A 21,198-nucleotide genomic window follows, 5' to 3' on the forward strand; every position below is an offset into this window, starting at 1 on the left:
ATTTCACCACACACTCCATCAGTTCCTGGGGCTTTCCCCGATTTAACTTTCTTCATTGCTTCCACAACTTCTGTCCTACTGATTTCTTCCTGTCTTCTCACCTCCTTCCTTCTCCCAGCCATTTCCCAGCCACTTATACTCGCATTACTTCCATCCCCTATGTTCAACAATTCCTTAAAGTGTTCCCTCCATCTGCTCACTTTTTCTCCCTTCTCCACTAGTAATCTACCATTTTTGTCTTTCACTCCCTTGCTAACTTCACTTCCACCCTGTCTTACTCTTCTCACCTCTTTCCAGAACATTTTCTTACAGTCCCTCCACTTTACGCTCAAATTCCTTCCAAATTCCTCATCCACTCTCTTCTTACTCTCTCCTACTAATCTTTTCACCTCTCTCTTTCGTTTTCGTTTTCGTTTTCGTTTTTTAAAGGCTCCAACATGCTTGCATGTGTCGGCCTTGGTCACCTAATGGCGGCTCTCCACGCCGCACGATCCATTGCAGCCTCCCTGTTCAGTCCCTTAACCCTAAGGTCACACTTAATGACCTCGTCCCATGTCTTTCTCGGTCTACCCCTCATAACCCCACCCCCAGTATTAACACTTCTCACCCTCCTCACCCAATTATCATCCCCCATCCTCTCCACATGTCCAAACCACCTCAATCTACCTCTCCTCATCACAACACCAATACACTCCAGTCCCATCCTACCTCTCAACTCTTCCATTGTAAACCCAGCCCCTCCAGGCCTTGGATGCAGGGACGCACTGCACATCCACCTAATCATTGTCATTTCTGTACGCCTGAGCCGGCGAATATCTTCCTCCTTCACTGCCCAGGTCTCACTGCCATACAGCATTACACTCCTAACACATGCTGCATACAAAGACCCCTTAGCACGCAGGGAGAGCCCTCTCAATGTCAGGAGAGGCAAGAGCTCCCTGAACTTCTTCCAACCACTTCTCACCCTAGCCACAGAGCTAGCTCCAGCCCCACCTCCAGCACACAACATGTCTCCCAAATAACAAAACTCTTCCACACACTCAAGAGATTCACCAGCAAGTTCAATCCTTTCTCGTCTGACAATCTCCACCTGCTCACCCCGGCACGCCGTACACATAAAATCAGCATTATCTCGCTCTCTTTCTACATATAACTCTCTCTTCCACCTCTCAACTTCTTCCACGCCCCTATTTCTCATCCATTCATTGTATGCTTTCTTCTTTTGTGCCACAGCCTGTCTCACCTCTTCAGTCCACCACGCTGTTCCTTGCACCCCCCTCCGTCTTCTCTTCCTTCCACACACCACATCACATGCTGCACATATTTCTTCTGTAAATATCCTACACACCTTCCACATCTCCCATCTGCTCCAATTCATATTTGCCCAATTGTTCCTCCACTTCTCTCTTATACTCTGCCTTTTTCTCTTCCTCTTGTAACCTTTCCACTCTCCTTGCAACTACTCCTTCCTCTCGTCTTTCCCTTCTTCTATTCCTCCATCTTACTTGAATCCTAATTCTGGCCACCACCAAGTAGTGGTCAGAAAGTCCACTCCCCCAACCTCTATAAGCTGTTGCATCCATTACACATCTTCGCATCGTTTCATCCACACACACATAATCAATCATCTGTATTTTGTTTTTATAGATTTGGAAAAGGCCTTAGACATAGTCCCTAGAGAGATGGTGAAGTGGGCAATGAGATAGCTTGGCTTGGAGGAGTGGCTGGTTAGGGTGGTTATAGCCATGTATGTGGATGTTCACACCCAGCTCAGAGTGAATAGAGATTTGAGTGATGAGTTTTCTGTGAATGTTGGTGTGCATCAGGGGTCAGTTTTGAGTCCCATGTTGTTTATCGTGGTACTTGAAGCCCCCTCACGTGACTTCAGAAGTGGACTCCTGTGGGAGATGTTGTATGCTGATAATTTGGTGTTGAAAGGGAGGTGGAGGAAAGATTTAGGAAATAGAGATATTGTATGGGGCACAAGGGCTTAAGGGTAAATGCAGATAAAACAAAAGTGATGATATCTAGAGTTGGTGGCGGTACTGTCAGAGACGAGGGAGAGTGGCCATAGGCAGTTTGCCGCAAGGGCGTGGGAAGTAATTCCAATTTGTGCAGCGTTTGTGATAAATGGGTGCATAAGAGATGTAGTGGTATCAGAGGCAGACTGCAAGATAATGTTAATTTTGTGTGTGTGTCATGTCGGGGAGAGCAGGTGGAGCTTGTCAGGTGAAAGGATTAAACTTGCTGGTGAGACTCTTGAGTGTGTGGAAGAGTTTTGTTATTTGTGAGACATGTTATGTACTGGAGGTGGGGCTGGTTCTAGCTCTGTGGCTAGGGTGAGAAGTGATTGGAAGAAGTTCAGGGAGCTGTTGCCTCTCCTGACATTGAGAGAACTCTCCCTATGTGCTAAGGGGTCTTTGTATGCAGCATGTGTTAGGAGTGTGATGCTGTATGGTAGTTAGACCTGGGCAGTAATGGAAGAGGATATTCATAGGCTCATACGTACAGAAATGACAATGATTAGATGGATGTGCAGTGAGTCCTTGTGTGCAAGGCCTGGGGGGGCTTGGTTTACGATGGAAGAGTTGAGAAGTAGGATGGGACTGGAGTGTATTGGTGTTGTGATGAGGAGTGGTAGATTGTGGTGGTTTGGACATGTGGAGAGGATGGGGGATGATATTTGGGTGCAGAAGGTGAGAAATGTTAATATTGGAGGTGGGGTTGTGAGGGGTAGACCGAGGAAGGCGTGATGAGGTCATTATGTGTGACCTCAGGGTTAAGGGACTGAACAGGGAGGCTGCCATAGATTGTGCAGCATGGAGAGCTGCCATTAAGTGACCAAGGCCGACACATGCAAGCATGTTGGAGCCTTCAAAAATGAAACAAAACGAACATATATCCCTTTCAGACAGAGTTCACCATTACTGTTTGAATTATGCTGCCACTAGATTATTTTTTTTTTCCCCTAGCTTGAGGGAGACATCTAAAAGTCAAGTGATTAATGAAAACTGTATGTAATCCCTCCAATTTAAAGTCTCTTAATCTGAAAATATTTGTTTATATGTATCAGGAAGATTAAAAAAAAAATAATAATCATCATCGTCATCATCATCATCATCATCATAGAATAGGTTAACCTTAACCAGCAAAATATGCATACTCTAGATTTCAAGATATGATGTAGAATAATTTCTAGTATAGTACAGTATGCTGTTTTACATAATGTACACAGAGTCCCTGTTATATTACCGTTTTGTGATACTCTTTTATGTTGTTAAGTCCACAGTAATGTACAGAAAGATTATTAAAGTTCCTTTGCTGTCTATAAAGCTAATTTGCCAGTGTCCACCACTTTACAGTACCACTTATAAGGAAAATGTTGTGATAGTTTTGAACACATCATAGACTTACAGTATAATGAGGAGTTTGTGTAGTTTACATTGTATTATATACTGTGCATTGTTGTCCCATTTCATCCATTCCTGCCTCCCATCATATCCCCTACAGCTTTTACCCCGCCTGGCCCAGCGGTGTATGGCCACGTTTTCACTACGTGACTGCCACTTCCTGATTGAGCGTGCCCGAGAGGCCACAGCACGAGTAGCAGTGTGGCGGCAGTTTGACATCCCTATGTCCTACACAATGGAGGCCTCTACTTGTGGGTGTGATCAAGGCCCATACAAAGTTAGTAATGTGGACAACAAGCAGCTTAGGTTTAGGTCATAGTTGATCCTTATGATGGCAACAGCTTCAATTAGGTGTTTTCAGCTCAGGAAACCCCCTGCCTTGTAAATTATTACTGCTACGTGTTAGCCCTCATTGGGCATGAAGTATTTGATCTAACCTGTTGTACAAGTTCGATCAGGCAGTTGTATAGGTTATTCTCTTGTATAGTTTATTCTGTTGCTGTATACTTTATATTATGCTCAGCCTATGTCCGCCAATGATATTACTGTAATGAGTGTTAAAGTACATGTACTGTATGTGAAAATTTCATCACAGAAGGGCTTTCTGGAGGGTCCATTCATTTTGAGGTTTAGTCAGTCTTGAAATGTAAAGAAGCATGCAGTGGACAAGGTTCCTGGAAGTTCTAAAAATAATAACTTACAAACCTTATAAAATAGCTGTTTGTCAAGCAAACACAAAAATGATGAGGTGGTTGAGGCACCTGAGCACCACACAAGCAGTTACAAACACCTTACTTCTCACAGCTCACCCTTTTGTGGAAGTAAGTGCACAAGGCAGTGCTGAATGAAGTCAAGTTGACTTAGGATCCAGACATAGAAATGGTGGAGAATGTTTAGGTTTTATTGCCATGTCAGTACATCAATGAAATGTATTTTTAGCCCTTATCTAGAGAGCATCCTCAGACATGCAGTTTCTCTCTCTCTCTCTCTCTCTCTCTTTCTCTCATTTACATCTACTCTGCTGTATACCTTTGCCCTTATGTCATGCCACTTTATTTTGATTAGGCCAGTATGCAGTATGGGTGATTTGTGTTGCCTCTGTTAGGTCTTGAAGCCACATTGGTCTCTAATATTTCTATTTTTTGCCTCGAAACTGCTGAAAGTTATTACACTTCAACTCATCACTGCAAGATGAAACTTACACAGGTATTGTTGGTGTCTGTTTAAGGAATGTACCGGTAGTTTTTTATTATGTTCTACATTTTTTTCAATAACTACTTCATGAACTGAAATTGTGCATTTGTTTGGGGTGCTTGGGTTAAAACTGTTGCCGATATATAACTGCAGACCCAAAATAAAATTTCTGAAGATGAATAATCAGTTACTGACAATTGCTCATACTGAAAACTGAAATGTAGAATACAGTAGTATTTAGACGTGGTTTAACAGCTTGAAATTTTTCCCTAAAACATTTAAGCACCATTAAAGTGAGAGACCTCATTTATAAATTACTTGCAGTAACTGATACTTCTCAATCTTTGTCAACCTGCAACATACTTTGTAGGTTGTTCACTTTCCATGACCCTTTATAGCTTTGTGACATACTGTATTTTAGCAGTGTCCACTCCAAGTCCTTCTCTTACGCCTGTTCAGCTGAAAATCAGTGCATTGTCATAGGAAATAATTATACCGGTAATTCACTTCACCCCAAGTACTGTTTTTATGCTTTTTCTGTCTGAAACTGGCTTCTAGCCCAGAAAACAGTTGCAGTACATTGCAGTTTTATTTTATTTTATTAATTTTTTTTTTAACCAGTAAGCCCGGTTAGATCCCTGAGTGGCACCACATGAGCAATAACCCTGACCACCCCTTGGATATAAATCTACACAGGCTCAGTCCGATTGGAGCACCTTGAATTACCCACTAAACCACCAGGAGCCATAATTTGGTTACAGTATATGGTTATCACCCTGCGTAGTAAATGTTTTCCTAGTGTACAGGAAACCATTTAGTTTGTCACTCAGTGTAGTCACCCATAGGCAGAAGGAAGTGGAATGAATGAAGGAAAGAAGGACAGAAGAGGGAGTAATTATTTGTGACCCATAAATCCATTCAGAAGAATAAGTACTGTATGTCTTAATGATTATGATTGTAGATTATAATAGGAATCTTATATGCATCAGAAATGATTCATCCAAAAAAATAAAACTGAATCTCCAGATAAGTATGTTATTATTGTATTTTGTTAATTTCGTAGGAGTACATTTGAACAAAAATATATAAAAAGCAGGCATAGATCATCGCCAGTGCACTACTTGCATATTCTGAGATGTAAATGAATGCCACCCTGTATATAATTAGTGTTAAGAAAAGCTGTACAGTGATCCCTATACTATCCGGACGCCCACTTTCTGGACACCCACTTACCGGACATTGTGGACCTGGACCTTCAGAACCCAAAAATGGCCCAAAAAAGAAAAAATACCCTTCAAAAAATGATTTTTTCCCCTCCCGTAATTTGAAATTGCCGCGCGGCGCCGCGCACCTGTTTACACCATGGCCCGTTTACCCCTTCCTTCCTCCCCCCTCCCCCCTCCCCTGTCAGGGTTGCCATTTGGTATTTTTCATTACCAAACGTGGGCCAATTTGGTAATGAAAAATTCGTTTGGTAATGAATCAGAATAATGCATTACCAGATGGATTTTTCACATGCATGAAGATACATAGGATGGAGATGGTGGATTGTTTGCTCTCTCTGATTAATGTGCAAGCCTACATAATGTGAAAACAATCAACATGCTGTTAATTATAAGGAAAGTGATTACCTGTATTTCTGCTTGTACATAATTAGTGAAGAATAAATGCTAGCTTTACTAATTTGTTAAAGAATAGTTAAATTTGGTAATGAGAATTGAGAAGTTTGGTAATGTGGCTGTTGCGATCTGGCAATGCTGTTTCCCCGTCACCAACACTCAACAGTTACTGCTTAACTTCGATTATGAGTGGATGCCCATCAGTGTGGATGCCACATATACTCGTTTTTTTTGTGAATAAACAGTGAAAAAACTGCAATACCTCGCCAGTAGACCACACGGGAATTTACAGTGTTGTACAGTGTTAAGAAATTAGAATTTAGAGTGCAAAGGATTAACTATGGAGTGCAAACTGGTGGTTGAACAAGCGGTTGAAACTGGCGTGGTGCAGTTAACAATGTGCAGTGTTAAACAATTATAACTCACAGTGCAAAGAATTACTGTAAGTGCAGCACAACACTGGATTACTGTACGTGGTTCAAGAGCATTTTCACCACTGCCACAGCCTTAAGAAGGCGGTCACAGACGTGCTGTAAGTGCCCTGGCTGAGGTACAGTCACTTCTGATTCCCATTCTTTGGTTCATTTTCATTTATTTCATGCTTTATGTCCATTATTGGTGTGAATAGGGTCTTAAATAGGTTTAAATAGGTGCTATGCATGTCTGGTAGGGAGTTATTTAGGTGGCTTTCAAAGTTAGGCTGGGTTAGGGACCTTAAGTACCAGTCCAGCAGGCAGGTGCCCACTTTCCGGATGGGACCACTTTCCGGACATGCCTTTGGCCCTATTACATCGGATAGTGGAGGGATTACTGTATTATGTTTTGCCGAATTCATCTTCACACAAAGATGACAGAACATGGTTAACTTTTCTGAAAGGCTATGACACATGCTGTGTAAGGGCGGGTGTCATCACCATGAATGATTATCATTGCTGCCAGTATGTACACCTGTGGACTGTTCTGTGTTAAACCTCTAGCTATGGATTTGAAGCACGGAGAATGAGACTAGTGACACAGAAGCAACTCCCACAGAATTATTGATCTGTCTTCAACCCTTTAATCGCGGGCTTGATTTGCTTTTTCTTGCGGCACCCGCGGGTATATTCGCGCTCCGACAGAGTCTCTAAAAATATTTGCCAAAAATCAGTAATTAGTTCTAGAATATTAAAATCACATATGCTTATGGCACATACCTTCAGCTTTCTCCTGGGGTGTTTGTTGAGCCTTCGTCGAGTACCGTAGGACTTGTGGAGACCTCTGAAGTTGGAAACGAAGTCTCCACTTTACACTTCCCGACAACCCTTAATATGATTACCACAGCCTGATATTATCACTAGAAACACTATTCTGTGATTCTGAAATAGTTTGGAATCCATATTTCAAAAAAAAAAAAACACTGTGAAAGCAATGAAGATTACGAGAGCGTATGACCTTCCCACTTGCGCTAGTTTGCCGCAGGTGTTGTCATTTATTATTCATAAAAACACTCACAGTTTATATTTCTATTACTATATAACACTTATATATATCTACAGTCTTTATCCATAAGTTTCCCTCAGTAATAGTAGTTTACTGTCACTGTAGGCATTCAATTTCTTTCAGTAAAATACGTAGCATTCACTTTCTCGTCCTGTATGCTAGCATTGAGAGTGAATGTCACTTTCACCTTCACTCTCATAACTCATAGTGTTCATACATCCTAGAGTGAAACTTTCACTTTCATTACTCCTAGTATATATACTCTTATTCTTATATTACTGCTCATTTACATTTCTATTTACGTTCTCTATTTTATTTACATTATTTACATTTCAATTTTATTTACACTGTGTTATGCACTGTCACTTGAAGTAACTTATAAACCTATTTTCCACTGTTCACTTATATTTACATTCATTGCTTTACTTGCTGTTTACACATTATTTACAATTCGACTTGCACTGTTTTACTCAACATAAAGATCGTTGTCACTCTCTTTCAATTGTCAGCCCTTTACCTCTTTCCACACGAGGTTTAGTAGGGGGTAAAGGTCACAGGGCCTTTGCATGGGGCTAAAAAGTGGCTGAAGTTAGCAGGAGCAAACAGATGTACCTTCACCTTCGAAGATGACAGTGAACTGATAGGGGTGGGCCAGGGTGGCCTGCTTAGGGAAATGCATTACTGCCAATGTGAGCCTCTTGACAGCTGCTAATATATAGCAGTGAAATGATTGGCATGAAATCTAGACAATACATTATAAATTAGGTAGTTCCAGATAAATGTAAATATCACTTAGGCTTCTCCCTTCCCTCCATATATATATATTTTTAGTACCAGAATATATTATACGACATATTTCAAGGGGAAATAAACAGCGAGAATTAGCGATCGAGTGCACGTGAGGTGTTGTCAGGTGATAATTAGCCAATTCCAGGTGTATGGCACTCTCACTTACCTTATTTCTTTTTGGTATATATTATTTGCTATAAGAATAGGGCATAGAGCTTATTTCAATGGATGAAATCAATGGAAAATTCCAGGGAAGATTTACTTAGCGTAGCACGGCCGGGCAGGCGAGAGGAGAGGGTAATGGAGGGAAGGTAGGGAGGGGAGTCAAGAATGGGGAGAAATGGCTAAATTGTCAACAATAGATGGGAGTACAGATGAGATTAGGAGTGCTGACTAGTGTTGGACATTGGCAGTACTGATAGATGATACAAGCTACCACTTGAAAGTCGGGGGAATTCAAAATAACACAGAATCGCAAAAGTGACACCCCACAGTATGATCCCTTGCTCCCAAGCGTCATGAAAGTGACGCCTCGCGGTTAAGGGGTTAAGGAGGTGGAAGGGGTAAGTGGTGAGGGGGTGTAGGTGCAGTAGTGGTGTGCATGCCATTTGTTATTTTAACCCTCTGGGGCACGAAGATGCCATTCGCGCTCTTTGGGTGTTTCCTGGTAAAAGCAGATACACGAATTGAGTCCCAAAGCAGAAAAAAAATTGCCAAAAATTAAGTTTTCGGACGATTTGTGTCAAATTTTGGTGCCTCCTAGCAGGCCAGTCTAGCATCCAGAGTAAATACTTGACAACACTGTCAGCCCTGGCATGGGACAGTGCACATCAGTAATCCACAGTATCTCACCACCAGCCAGGCCGAAGGGTAGTGCTCCGTCTGTCGTCTCTTTAAACCCCCCCATCCCACCCGAGGCAGAAGTCATGATTGAAATATCGTTATTCTGTGGTGTTTGTGACTATATTGTGAAGTGATTGTGTCTATGGAACATACATATACAGTAATTCCCGTAATATCCGGACGCCCAATTTCCGGACATCCCCAATTACCGGACATTTTCGTCCCGGGATCCAATATTCCCAAAATGGGCCAAAAACCACAAAAAAAAAAAAAAAAAAAAAAAAAAAAAAAAGACTTTTTCCCACCCGTAATTTGAAATTGGCGCGTGCGGCGCGGTCCAGCAGTGTTTTTGTGTATCATTCCGCTGACATCCGCTAGAGCGCCCCTGCATCCTCCCCACTTACTGCCCGTCTCTCATTGTGTGTGCACGCTCATTGTCATGGCCGCCCACATGCTCGCTTTTGTGGTGGTGCTTTACCTGCTGCAGGCTCTCCTGCTGCTCTCGTGCCTCTTCTTTGTGTGTGTGATGATGGCCCCGCCGCCTGAGAAGAGGAAGAGAGTGGTGTTGACTCTGGAGAAGAAGAAGGAAATATTGGACAAGGTGGATGCAGGATGGTCTTCCTCACGCAGCCTTTGTGAATTCAACCTGGCCCGATCTACATTGTTTGATATCAGGAGATCCCGAGACAAACTCATGCAGTGCACGGCTGACTTCTCGTCGAAAAGCAAACGCAACGTGGAGAGGAAGGTGATGTTTACTCCCAAGTATGCAGAAGTCGGCCGCTCCACGTTGATTTGGTATCAGCAGCAACGTGCTGCTGGCGTGATGGTGCGTGGCACGGAGCTGAAGGCTGCTGCTGAGAAGTTCGCAAGCTTCACGACGCCCTAGACTTCAAGGCATCCGAAGGTTGGCTCTTCACGTTCAAGTTACAACATGGCCTTACAAACCGTAAGTCTCATGGCGAAGCTTTGGACGCCAACGAGGATGGAGTAGAGGAGCTTTGGCACAAGGTGAAGCACTTGATCGACAGGGAGGGCCTCACTCTCGATCAAGTCTACAACGCTGACGAAACTGGCTTATTCTATCGCTTTTTGCCTACGAACACTCTAGCCAAGGAGATGGAGAAGCGTGTACCTGGCCGCAAGCTCTGCAAGCAACGGATATCTGCTTTGTGTTGTGCCAGTGCTAACGGCATGCACCGGCTCAAGCCCGTTATTGTTGGCCGTGCCAAGCAGCCTTGGTGTCTTCGTGGGGTGATGGATGTCCTTCCTGTCGTCTGGTACCATTCCTTGAAGACATGGTTCACTGCCCAGATCTTCAAAGACTGGTTCCACTGCCATTTCGTCAAGGAGGTCATCCATTACCAGACGGAGAAACTGGGAATCCCACTCGACCAGGTAAAGGCCCTCCTACTCCTCGACAGTGCACCTGCTCACCCGTGTGACAAGGACTTGGTGGCTGAGAATGGCCGCATTAGGTGCATGTTTCTGCCACTTAATACTACTGCTCTCATCCAACCAATGGACCAAGGAGTGATTGTGCCAATGAAGAGGCTGTACCGACGGAAGTTCCTGGACAAGGTGATTGTTGTTCTTGAGGACGAGGACGAGCGCAGGGAGGGACGGGACACGCGAGGCCAGTGGACTTTGGAAAACCTTCGCCGCTACAACATCAAGTCTGCCATCTACAACTGGACCAGTGCATGGAAGGAAATCCCTGTCAAGACTCTAGAAAATGGTTGGTCTCGTCTGCTTCTCGGAACGGATGTGGTGCACGATTTTCTAGGCTTTGACGTGGATGACTTCCATGCACGTCTGCGTGCGCATGGGGACGATGTTGATGTGGACGAAGTGCGTGAGTGGTTGGATGACGACGAGGGCGATCCTGGGTATCAGACATTGTCTGATATCGAGATTGCATCTTCAGTTGCAGGTGTCAGTACCCAGCTTGAAGATTCCGACGAGGACGGTGACGATGATGCGGACTTCTCTCAGCGTGACACTATTCCAGCCATCCCCAAGCTGAGCGCCCTCCGGGAACACCTAGAGTTCGTTCAGGACTACCTGGAGCACCTGGACTGTGACAGGGAGATGGGGCCCTTGGGACTTGAGGAGGAAGTGCGCGCTTTCAGGCAGCACATCATTAATCGTCAAAATCGTCGTTCCTAGCGTCAGTCAACCATTGACAGCTTTTTCAGGCCCATGACCCCCGCTGTGGCCAGCCCTGGCTCCACTCCATTGCCTCCCCAAGACAGGCCCTCATGCTCTGAGCCACAGCCCAGCACATCAGGCTAGGTGGAGTCACCACTCGATGGGAGTTTGCGCCTCTCTTCAGAGTCGTCTGCAGTGGGTACGCCATCACCACGACCCAGTGACGCACCCCTAGGTCACCTGCAAGAGCTACTCTCAGACTTTGACAGTAATTAGACACCTAGAACTTCTCCACTAGACCACATGGGAATTTACTTGTGCAGTGAAAAAGGACAGTGCATAATGTTAAGGAATTAGAATTCTGAGTGAAAAGGCAAAGATTTAATTGACTTTCAGTGTAACGTAAATTAACTAGAGTGTGTTATGTTTAGAAAATGGATTTATGAGTGCAAAGACTTTAAGTGCAGAGTGCAATACTTATTTCATTAAGGTGCAAATGGAGCGCAAGTAAGACAAGAGTGCACAGTGTTAAGAGAATGGAATTCTGAGTGCAAATGACTAAGTTCAGTGCAAGACTTCATGAACAGTGTACTGCAAGTGCTTCAGGAACTCCTTCTTACTGTCGGGGTCTGAGAGGAGGCGGGTTATTCATTGAGATGGCCAGGGACTTGCTCCAAGTGCCCAGAATGTTTCATATTGTACTGTATTTTCCATACTGTACTTACCTCTAACACCTCATTTCACTCATTTATGTCCCTTATTGGTGTGGATAGAGTCTTAGGTGCTATGTATGTGCAGTAGAGAGGTGTTTTTCTGAGTTAGACTAGGTTAGGGTCCATAACTACCAGTCCAGGAGCCAGGGACTCGTCGTAAGTACCCAGAATGTTTAATATTGTATAAATTCACCTCTAAAACCTCATTTTATGGTTCTTTTGCACTTATTTCAGTCTTTTATGTCCCTTATTGGTGTGATTTGGGTCTTAAATAGGTGCAATGCATGTCCAGAGGGAGTTGTATAGGTGTTTTTCTGAGTTAATGTCCATAAGTACAAGTCCAGGAGGCTTGGGCCCAATATCCAGACAGGACCACTTTTCGGACGTGCCTTTGGCTCAATTACACCAGATATTGGGGGGATTACTGTATTGTTTGTAAAACATTGGCTCCGTTATCAGCCGTTAGCCCTGGGGCAGGAGTTGTGTTTGTTATGCTGATGTTTCCTACTCTGCTTCACCCTGCCCCAAGTGATGTGAGCATTTTATCTATATAGTGAAGCCAGTGCTTATGTTGTGTGAAACATATAGTGCCAGGGTTAGCAAAATAATTGACCTACCTTAGCAGGTGCTGCGTACATCACAGAGTATGCCATAGTTGGGAAGGCAACAGGCATCATGTATGCCATAGTTGGTAGGAGAATAATAGAGGAGGTTTGGATGGAATCATTGTGATAGTGATATATTTTGCTTGTTTTAGTGTGAAATATACGTATGGAGTGCACACATACACACACATTACTTGACTCCTCATCTTCAAACCCCTCAGGGTCCTGCCAGCAGTTCAACACCTCTGGAGGAAGTGGGTTATCTGTATTTTGTTGCTGTACTTATTGACCTATTTCTGTATTTCTATATTTTACACAAATAAGTATTGTTTTTTACATATACACATATGGGATTGAAATAAGTACAGCTTCAATATCAGTAGCTAGCAAAAAGACTAGTGGTCATGTCAAGTTTCTGAGAGCACTATAAAAAAGCTTATGATATTTTACATGTATACTTTAAATAAAACAAAATAAACCTAGCGAGTGAAATATGTCAGTGTGGGTGAGGCAGGAAAAATTGACAGCGTGCTGGGAGTTATATTGTTCTTTATCATCCATTTACTCGAAAAGTATTGGACATATCAGTTTCCTGAAAGAACCATGATAAAGCACATAAAATTCTACATATGCACATGAAATAACAATGTAACATCTTTGATCAAAATTCGTTGTTACATAGGCGGGAATGTACAGTAATAGTTACTGTGCGCGCATGATGAAAGTGCAGCACATGCATGGATATGCAGTAGTTTTATGCGATTTACTCAGAAACTATGAGATGCATGAAAAATCTGCGGATACCATGAGAAAGCCCGTGAAATTCTACACAAGATGAAATAAAAACATAACTTATGCAAGAAAGCTTTTGTGCTAGAGCACCTAAAAACATAACTTCTGCAAGAAAGCTTTTGTGCTAGAGCACCATGAACATAAAATCAGTTCCCCGTAGGAAATTACTTTTAGTTTTAGCTATTTTCTCGAAAACTAAAAATCATATAAAAAAGCTGCAAACTTTATTAGAAAGCTGAGACGAAATTCTCTTTCTAAACATCTAATAATAATTTCTTGTATGATGGAAAACATTCGAGCTATGATGTTGGGAAGTGAGAGTGACGTTCCAGAATGTTTATTCACACCGGCCTAATGTACTTTTACTTGTACTTTTTTTTTTTTTTTTTTTTTTTTTTTAATACTAGAAAAGACACCAATGATTGATTATGTGTGTGTGGATGAAAGGATGCGAAGATGTGTAAAGGATGCAAGAGTGTATAGAGGTTGGGGGAGTGGACTTTCTGACCACTACTTGGTGGTGGCCAGAATTAGGATGCAAGTAAGATGGAGGAATAGAAGAAGGGAAAGGCGAGAGGAAGGAGTAGTTGCAAGGAGAGTGGAAAGGTTACAAGAGGATGAGAAAAAGGCAGAGTATAAGAGAGAAGTGGAGGAACGATTGGGCAAATATGAATTGGAGCAGATGGGAGACGTGGAAGGTATGTGTAAGATATTTACAGAAGAAATATGTGCAGCATGTGATGTGGTGTGTGGAAGGAAGAGAAGACGGAGGGGGGTGCAAGGAACAGCGTGGTGGACTGAAGCGGTGAAACAGGCTGTGGCACAAAAGAAGAAAGCATACAATGAATGGATGAGAAATAGGGGCGTGGATGAAGTTGAGAGGCGGAAGAGAGAGTTATATGTGGAAAGGAAGAGAGAGGTGAAAAGATTGGTAAGAGAGAGTAAGAAGAGAGTGGATGAGGAATTTGGAAGGAATTTGAGTGTAAAGTGGAGGGACTGTAAGAAAATGTTCTGGAGAGAAGTGAAAAGAGTAAGACAGGGTGGAAGTGAAGTTAGCAGGGGAGTGAAAGATAAAAATGGTAGATTGCTAGTGGAGAAGGGAGAAAAAGTGAGCAGATGGAGAGAACACTTTAAGGAATTGTTGAATGTAGAGGATGGAAGTAATGCGAGTATAAGTGGCTGGGGAATGGCTGGGAGAAGGAGGGAGGTGAGAAGACAGGAAGAAATCAGTAGGATAGAAGTTGTGGAAGCAATGAAGAAAGTTAAATCGGGGAAAGCCCCAGGAATTGATGGAGTGTGTGGTGAAATGCTGAAGCATGGGGGAGAGATAGTAGTAGAATGGATGTGGAAGATGTGCAGATTGGCCTGGGAGGAAGGTAGAGTCCCGGAGGACTGGAAGTCAGGTATAATTATTCCCTTGTACAAAGGAAAAGGGGAAAAAGAAGTGTGTGGTAATCATAGGGGCATTTGTCTTCTTAGTATAATAGGAAAAGTGTATGGTAGGATACTTATAGACAGAGTTAGAGAAAGAACAGAGAAATTAGTTGGAGAAGAACAGGGAGGCTTTAGGAAGGGAAGAGGTTGTGTAGATCAGATATTCATTCTTAGATCTTTAGTGGAAAAGTTTCTAGAGAAGGGAAAGAAGTTGTGTGTGGCTTTCATGGATTTGAAGAAAGCATATGACAGGGTGGATAGACAAGGATTGTGGAAAGTGTTAAGAATATATGGAGTAGATGGGAAGTTGTTGAATGCTGTGAAGAGTATGTACGATGGTGCGAAGGCTGCAGTGCGTGTGGATGGTGAACTAAGTGAATTTTTCTCTTTGAAAGTTGGTTTGAAACAGGGATGTGTCATGTCTCCATGGTTGTTCAATCTGTACATGGATGGGGTAATAAAAGAGGTACAAGGTAGGGTAGTGGATGTTGGAGTGGCCCTGGTGAGAGAGGATAGTGTTTGGAAACTCCCTGTACTGTTGTTTGCAGATGATACTGTGTTGTTGAGTGAAGAAGAAGGGGAGCTGCAAGGCTTGGTGGATGAGTTTGAGAGAGTGTGTAAGAAACGGAACCTAAAGGTGAATGTAGGGAAGAGTAAAGTGATGGTCTTTGAGAGAGGTGAAGTTAGTGAATGTACAGCGAGGTTGGATGGTGAGGAATTGAAAAATGTGAGTAAGTTTAAGTATTTGGGTAGTGTGATGAGTAAGGATGGAGGTTTGGAGGGTGAAGTGCTTGAAAGGGTACAGCAGGGAAGAAAGGTTGCTGGTTCCTTGAAAGCAGTGATAAGAAACAGGGAAGTGAGCATGGAAGTGAAAAAGTTACTACATGACAGTATTGTGATACCAACTCTAACGTACGGAAGTGAAGCTTGGACATTGTTGGAAGCACACAAGTCAAGAGTGAGAGCAGTGGAAATGAGTTATTTAAGAGGAGCCTGTGGAGTCACGTGGAGAGACAGGCTGACGAATGAGGATATAAAGGAACGTTGTGGTGTGGATGTGGATGTGATAGGAAGCGTTATGAGGAATACACTGAGGTGGTTTGGCCATGTGGAGAGGATGGAGGGTGAAAGACTGACGAAGAGAGTGTATATGAGTGAGGTGGAGGGGGAAAGAGAGAGGGGGAGGCCGAGGATGAGATGGAGGGATGGGGTGGAGAGGTATATGAGAGAGGGGGGTGTGAGTTGGGAGCAGGGCAGTGAAATGGCGGGGGACAGGGCGACTTGGAGGCGATTTGTTTGTGGCCACCCCAAACGGGATTGAGGCGTCTGGCAATAGATAGATAGATAGATAGACACCACCAAATAAGATGATGTAGGTTTTATGTCAATATATATATGTTTGGGTGGCGAAAATAAGGTTAGAACACATGCTGATACGAGGACCGTGAGAGGACGATGTGGAGGTCTATCAGATCAAATGATTGTGGTATGAAAGATCAAGTTGAGAGGAGTGAGGTGGATTGGGAGAGGGAGGAGCAGTCAGGGAGAAAGACTGAAAGTTGAGAAGCTGAGGATCAAAGAAATGGCAGATGATTAACGAACCAAAGTAGAGGAGGAGTTAGAATTACTGAATTGGAATGAAGTGGATCTGAACAGCCTGTGGAATACATATAGGGATTGCTTAGTTAGGAATGCTAAAGTGGTTTGTGGTGTGGCAAGAGTAACAACAAAGAAGATTGGTACGGCATGGTGGGATGAGGAGGTAAAGAGAACAGTGGAGGAAAAGAGGAAGAAGTGGCTAAAGTGGTTGCAGAACAGGGGTTCAGTTGAAATAAGAGCTGAATATACAGAGAGTAAGAAACACGTAAAGAGACTAGTGAAGAGGAAAAAGAAGGAGGTAAGTGAGGATCTAGGAAGAAAAATGAATGCGAACTACTCTGAAAACAGAAAGTTATTCTGGAAAGAGGTGCAGAAATGTAGAAGTGAAAGTGGAAAGAAATGTGATGGTGTGAAGGATGTAGGTTGTAGATTATTAACCCATGGAGATGAAGTAAGGACCAGATGGAAAGAATATTTTGAAAGCCTGGTGAATGGGAACAGAGAGAGCAGAGCCGCTGTAAACATGATTGATTTTGGGGGTGTGCAGAGAAGGAATACAGTACCAGGAGTCGTGACATTCTCACAGGTGAAGAGTGCTGTGAAGCGGCTGAAAAATGGGAAAGCAGCTGGGATTGATGAGGTGTATGCAGAGATGCTTAAGTGTGGTGGCAGAGTGGAATGAAGTGCTTGTTGGAGATATGTAAGAAGGCATGGATGAGTGATACTGTGCCTGCAGAGTGGAAGAAGGCTGTGATTGTACCCCTGTACAAAAATACAGGTGAGCGAAGTGAGTGCAAGAATTATCGGGGCATAAGTTTATTGAGTGTGGTAGGGAAGGTATATGGTGAATTATTAGAGAGACAGTAAGAGAGATATCAGAAGTCCTAGTGAGTGATGAACAGGGTGGCTTTAGGAGTGGCAGAGGATGTGTGGACCAAGTATATGTAGTGATACAGATAGTAGAAAAGGCTTGTGAGAAGGACCATAAGGTGTTTATGGCATTCATGGATCTGGAAAAAGCATATGACAAACTGGGCAGAGAAGGATTGTGGAAAGTTTTAAGTATGTACGGTGTAGAGGGTAAGCTGCTCGGTGCCATCAAGAGTTTTTATGATGGTTCCCAGGCTGCCACTTCCACCCAATAGAGAGGGGCCCGAACCTGGGAGTAGCGCCCCAGGAGGCTGCCATATCAGTGGGTGTATAATGGCGGGATAGTTGCAGTGCCAAGGCGCACTTGGAGGGTGTCCCTGCAGCTGTCCTGGCAGGGTGCCCCGAGGCCACTACCACAGCCACTGGTAAGCTGGTGGGCTAGGGGTCCCAGATCCATTGCCTGGACCTGGGACTGTGCAGTGAGTGGGACCTGTGCTATGTCTGTCCCCCTTTATTAATACTGAAGATGACAAAACAAAATAAGTTTCAAAGCAAGCCTGAGGACAGTAAATCACCCATGGGGATGAGGGTGGGTTCATGGAATGTGGGAAGTTTGAGGGGAAGAGCAGGGGAAGTCGTTGAGGCATTCAGTAGGAGGTGGGTGGATGTGGCGTGTTTGCAGGAAGTCCAGTACAGGGGTGGATCAACCAGAAAGATTGTTGGGAAGGACTGTTGCTATAAGTTGTTTTGGCAGGGGGGGACAGACGGATATGGAGGTGTTGGTATGATGGTTGCAGAGAAATGGGTGGAATATGTTATGAATGTTTTGAGAGTAAGCGATAGGATATTGGTAGTGAAAATTCTGTTGGGTAGAAATGTTTTGAGAGTAAGCGTTAGGATATTGGTAGTGAAAATTCTGTTGGGTAGAAAGGTAGCTGTGATTATATCGGCATATGCACCACAGGCAGGATTGGATGAAGCAGAGAAAGATAGATTTTGGGATGATTTAATACGTGTAGTGGGTGGTATGGGGATGATGAGATAATGATTTTGGGAGGGGACTTAAATAAGGGTCATGTAGGTGAAGCAGCACAAGGTTATGAAGGAGTGCATGGGGGATGTGCGTATGGTCTAAGGAATGCAGAAGGGGAAAGGATACTTGAGTTTGGGGAGGCAATGGACATGATTGTGTGCAACACATATTTTAGGAAAAGACACAGTAGGTTAATTACGTATGAGTCTGGGGGAAATAGCAGTCAGAGAGATTATTTTCTGGTTAGGAGGGCTGATAGGAGGTTAGTGAGGGATGTTAAAGTTATAGGAAGTGAGGAGTGTGTGCAGCAGCACAAACTATTGATTTGTGATATGGTGCTTAAAGAACAAGTGATGAAAAAGAGGACTTATGTACCTAGAAGGAAAATATGGAAGCTGAAAAACCAAGTAGTAAGGGATGCCTTCTATCGCGAGTTGAGGAGAGTGGTTGCTGAACAGGGAGCTGTAGACAGAGGCGTTAATGAACAGTACAGAGCCCTCAAGAACAATTTCTCGAGAGTTACTGATGTAACATGCGGCTGGACAAGAGGACCACCAAGACACAAAGTACCTTGGTGGTGGGATGAGGGTGTAGAAGCTGCAGTTAAGGAGAAAAGAAGGCTTTTCCAGGAATGGAAGAAGGGAGGTAGCAAAGAGGAATATTTGGCTGCGAAGCGTAGGGCTAGAAGAGAGGTATACAGGGCAAAGTCTGAGTCACAGAGACTATTACTTGATAACCTAAATCATGGGGAAAGGAAAAATATGATATTTAGAGTGGCAGGTCAAGTGAAGAGGGATAATCGGGATATTATAGGTGAACAGTGTGTGAAGAATGATGAAGGAAGGGTAGTGGTGAACAGTGAGGATATTAAAGATGCATGGAGAGAGCATTATAACCAGTTGTTGAATGAGGAGTTTGACTGGGACAGGGAAGGTTTGGAGCCAGCAGATCCGGTGTCTGGCCCTTGGCCTTTGATTGATACTGCTACTGTGAGTGAGGCAATAGGCAGGATGAGGGTGGGGAAGGCAGCAGGTGTGTCTGGGTTGACTGCCGAAATGCTGAAGGCCTCAGGCGATATAGGGGTGAGTTTAGTCACTGACCTGATAAATAGGATTATTTATGAGTGTGTTGTCCCAGATGATTGGCTGAAGAGTGTAATTGTAAATGTGTATAAAGGGAAGGGTGATGCCCTGGAAAGAGGAAATTATAGAGGTATAAAGCTTTTAGATCAGATAATGAAGGTAATGGAGAGATTTTTAGATGGTATGATTAGAGAAAGAGTGAATATTGATGAGATGCAGTTTGGGTTTATGCCAGGTAGGGGGACTACTGATGCTATATTCATTGTTCGACAGCTTCAGGAAAAATATATTGGTAGGAGAAGGGATCTTTATTTTGTTTTTGTTGATTTGGAAAAGGCCTTTGACAGAGTCCCTAGAGAGGTGGTGAAGTGGGCAATGAGAAAGCTTGGCTTGGAGGAGTGGCTGGTTAGGGTGGTTATGGCTATGTATGTGGGTGCTCACACCCAGGTAAGAGTGAATGGAGATTTGAGTGATGAGTTTTCCGTGAATGTTGGTGTGCATCAGGGGTCAGTCTTGTGTCCCATGTTGTTTATCATGGTACTTGAAGCCCTTTCACGTGACTTTAGAAACTGACTCCCGTGGGAGTTGTTGTATGCAGATGATTTGGTGTTGATTGCAGAGAACGAAAGGGAAGCGGAGGAAAGGTTTAGGAAGTGGATAGATGGTATGGGGCACAAGGGTTTAAGGGTAAATGCAGATAAAGCAAAAGTGATGATATCTAGGGTTGGTGGCGGTACTGTCAAAGACGAGGGAGAGTGGCCATGTGTAGTTTGCCACAAGGGCATGGGAAATAATTCCATCTTGTGTGGTGTGTGTGATAAATGGGTGCATAAGAGATGTAGTGGTATCAGAGGTAGACTGCGAGATAATGCTGATTTTATGTGTACAGCGTGTCGGGGTGAGCAGGTGGAGATTGTCAGACGTGAAAGGATTGAACTTGCTGGTGAATCTCTTGAGTGTGTGGAAGAGTTTTGTTATTTGGGAGACATGTTGTGTGCTGGAGGTGGGGCTGGAGCTATCTCTGTGGCTAGGGTAAGAAGTGGTTGGAAGAAGTTCAGGGAGCTTTCCTCTCCTGACATTGAGAGGGCTCTCCCTACGTGCTAAGGGGTTTTTGTATGCAGCATGTGTTAGGAGTGTAATGCTGTATGGTAGTGAGACCTGGGCAGTGAAGGAGGAAGATATTCGCCGGCTGAGACGTACAGAAATGACAATGATTAGGTGGATGTGCAGTGCGTCCCTGCATCCAAGGCCTGGAGGGGCTGGGTTTACAATGGAAGAGTTGAGAGGTAGGATGGGACTGGAATGTATTGGTGTTGTGATGAGGAGAGGTAGATTGAGATTGTTTGGACATGTGGAGAGGATGGGGGATGATAATTGGGTGAGGAAGGTGTGAAGTGTTAATATTGGGGGTGGGGTTATGAGGGGTAGACCGAGAAAGACATGGGATGAGGCCATTAAGTGTGACCTCAGGGTTAAGGGACTGAACAGGGAGGCTGCAATGGATCGTGCAGCATGGAGAGCTGCCATTAGGTGACCAAGGCTGACACATGCAAGCATGTTGGAGCCTTTAAAAGCGAAACGAAAA

General features: G+C 43.7%; 1 protein-coding gene across 1 annotated transcript in view; it reads left to right on the plus strand.

The window, feature by feature from the left end:
• Nucleotides 1–21,198, plus strand: part of LOC145415664 (cytosolic carboxypeptidase 1-like) — a 176,106-nt gene that overhangs the window by 14,539 nt on the left and 140,369 nt on the right. Inside the window, exon 4 of the mRNA XM_080284879.1 lies at nucleotides 3,511–3,687. Coding sequence (XP_080141005.1) covers nucleotides 3,511–3,687 — 177 coding nt within the window. The remainder of the gene's footprint in view (nucleotides 1–3,510; nucleotides 3,688–21,198) is intronic.

This window comes from Coenobita brevimanus, chromosome 103 (genome assembly GCF_032717465.1).
Source record: "Coenobita brevimanus isolate Jiangsu-jjx chromosome 103, ASM3271746v2, whole genome shotgun sequence".
NCBI lineage: Eukaryota > Metazoa > Arthropoda > Malacostraca > Decapoda > Coenobitidae > Coenobita > Coenobita brevimanus.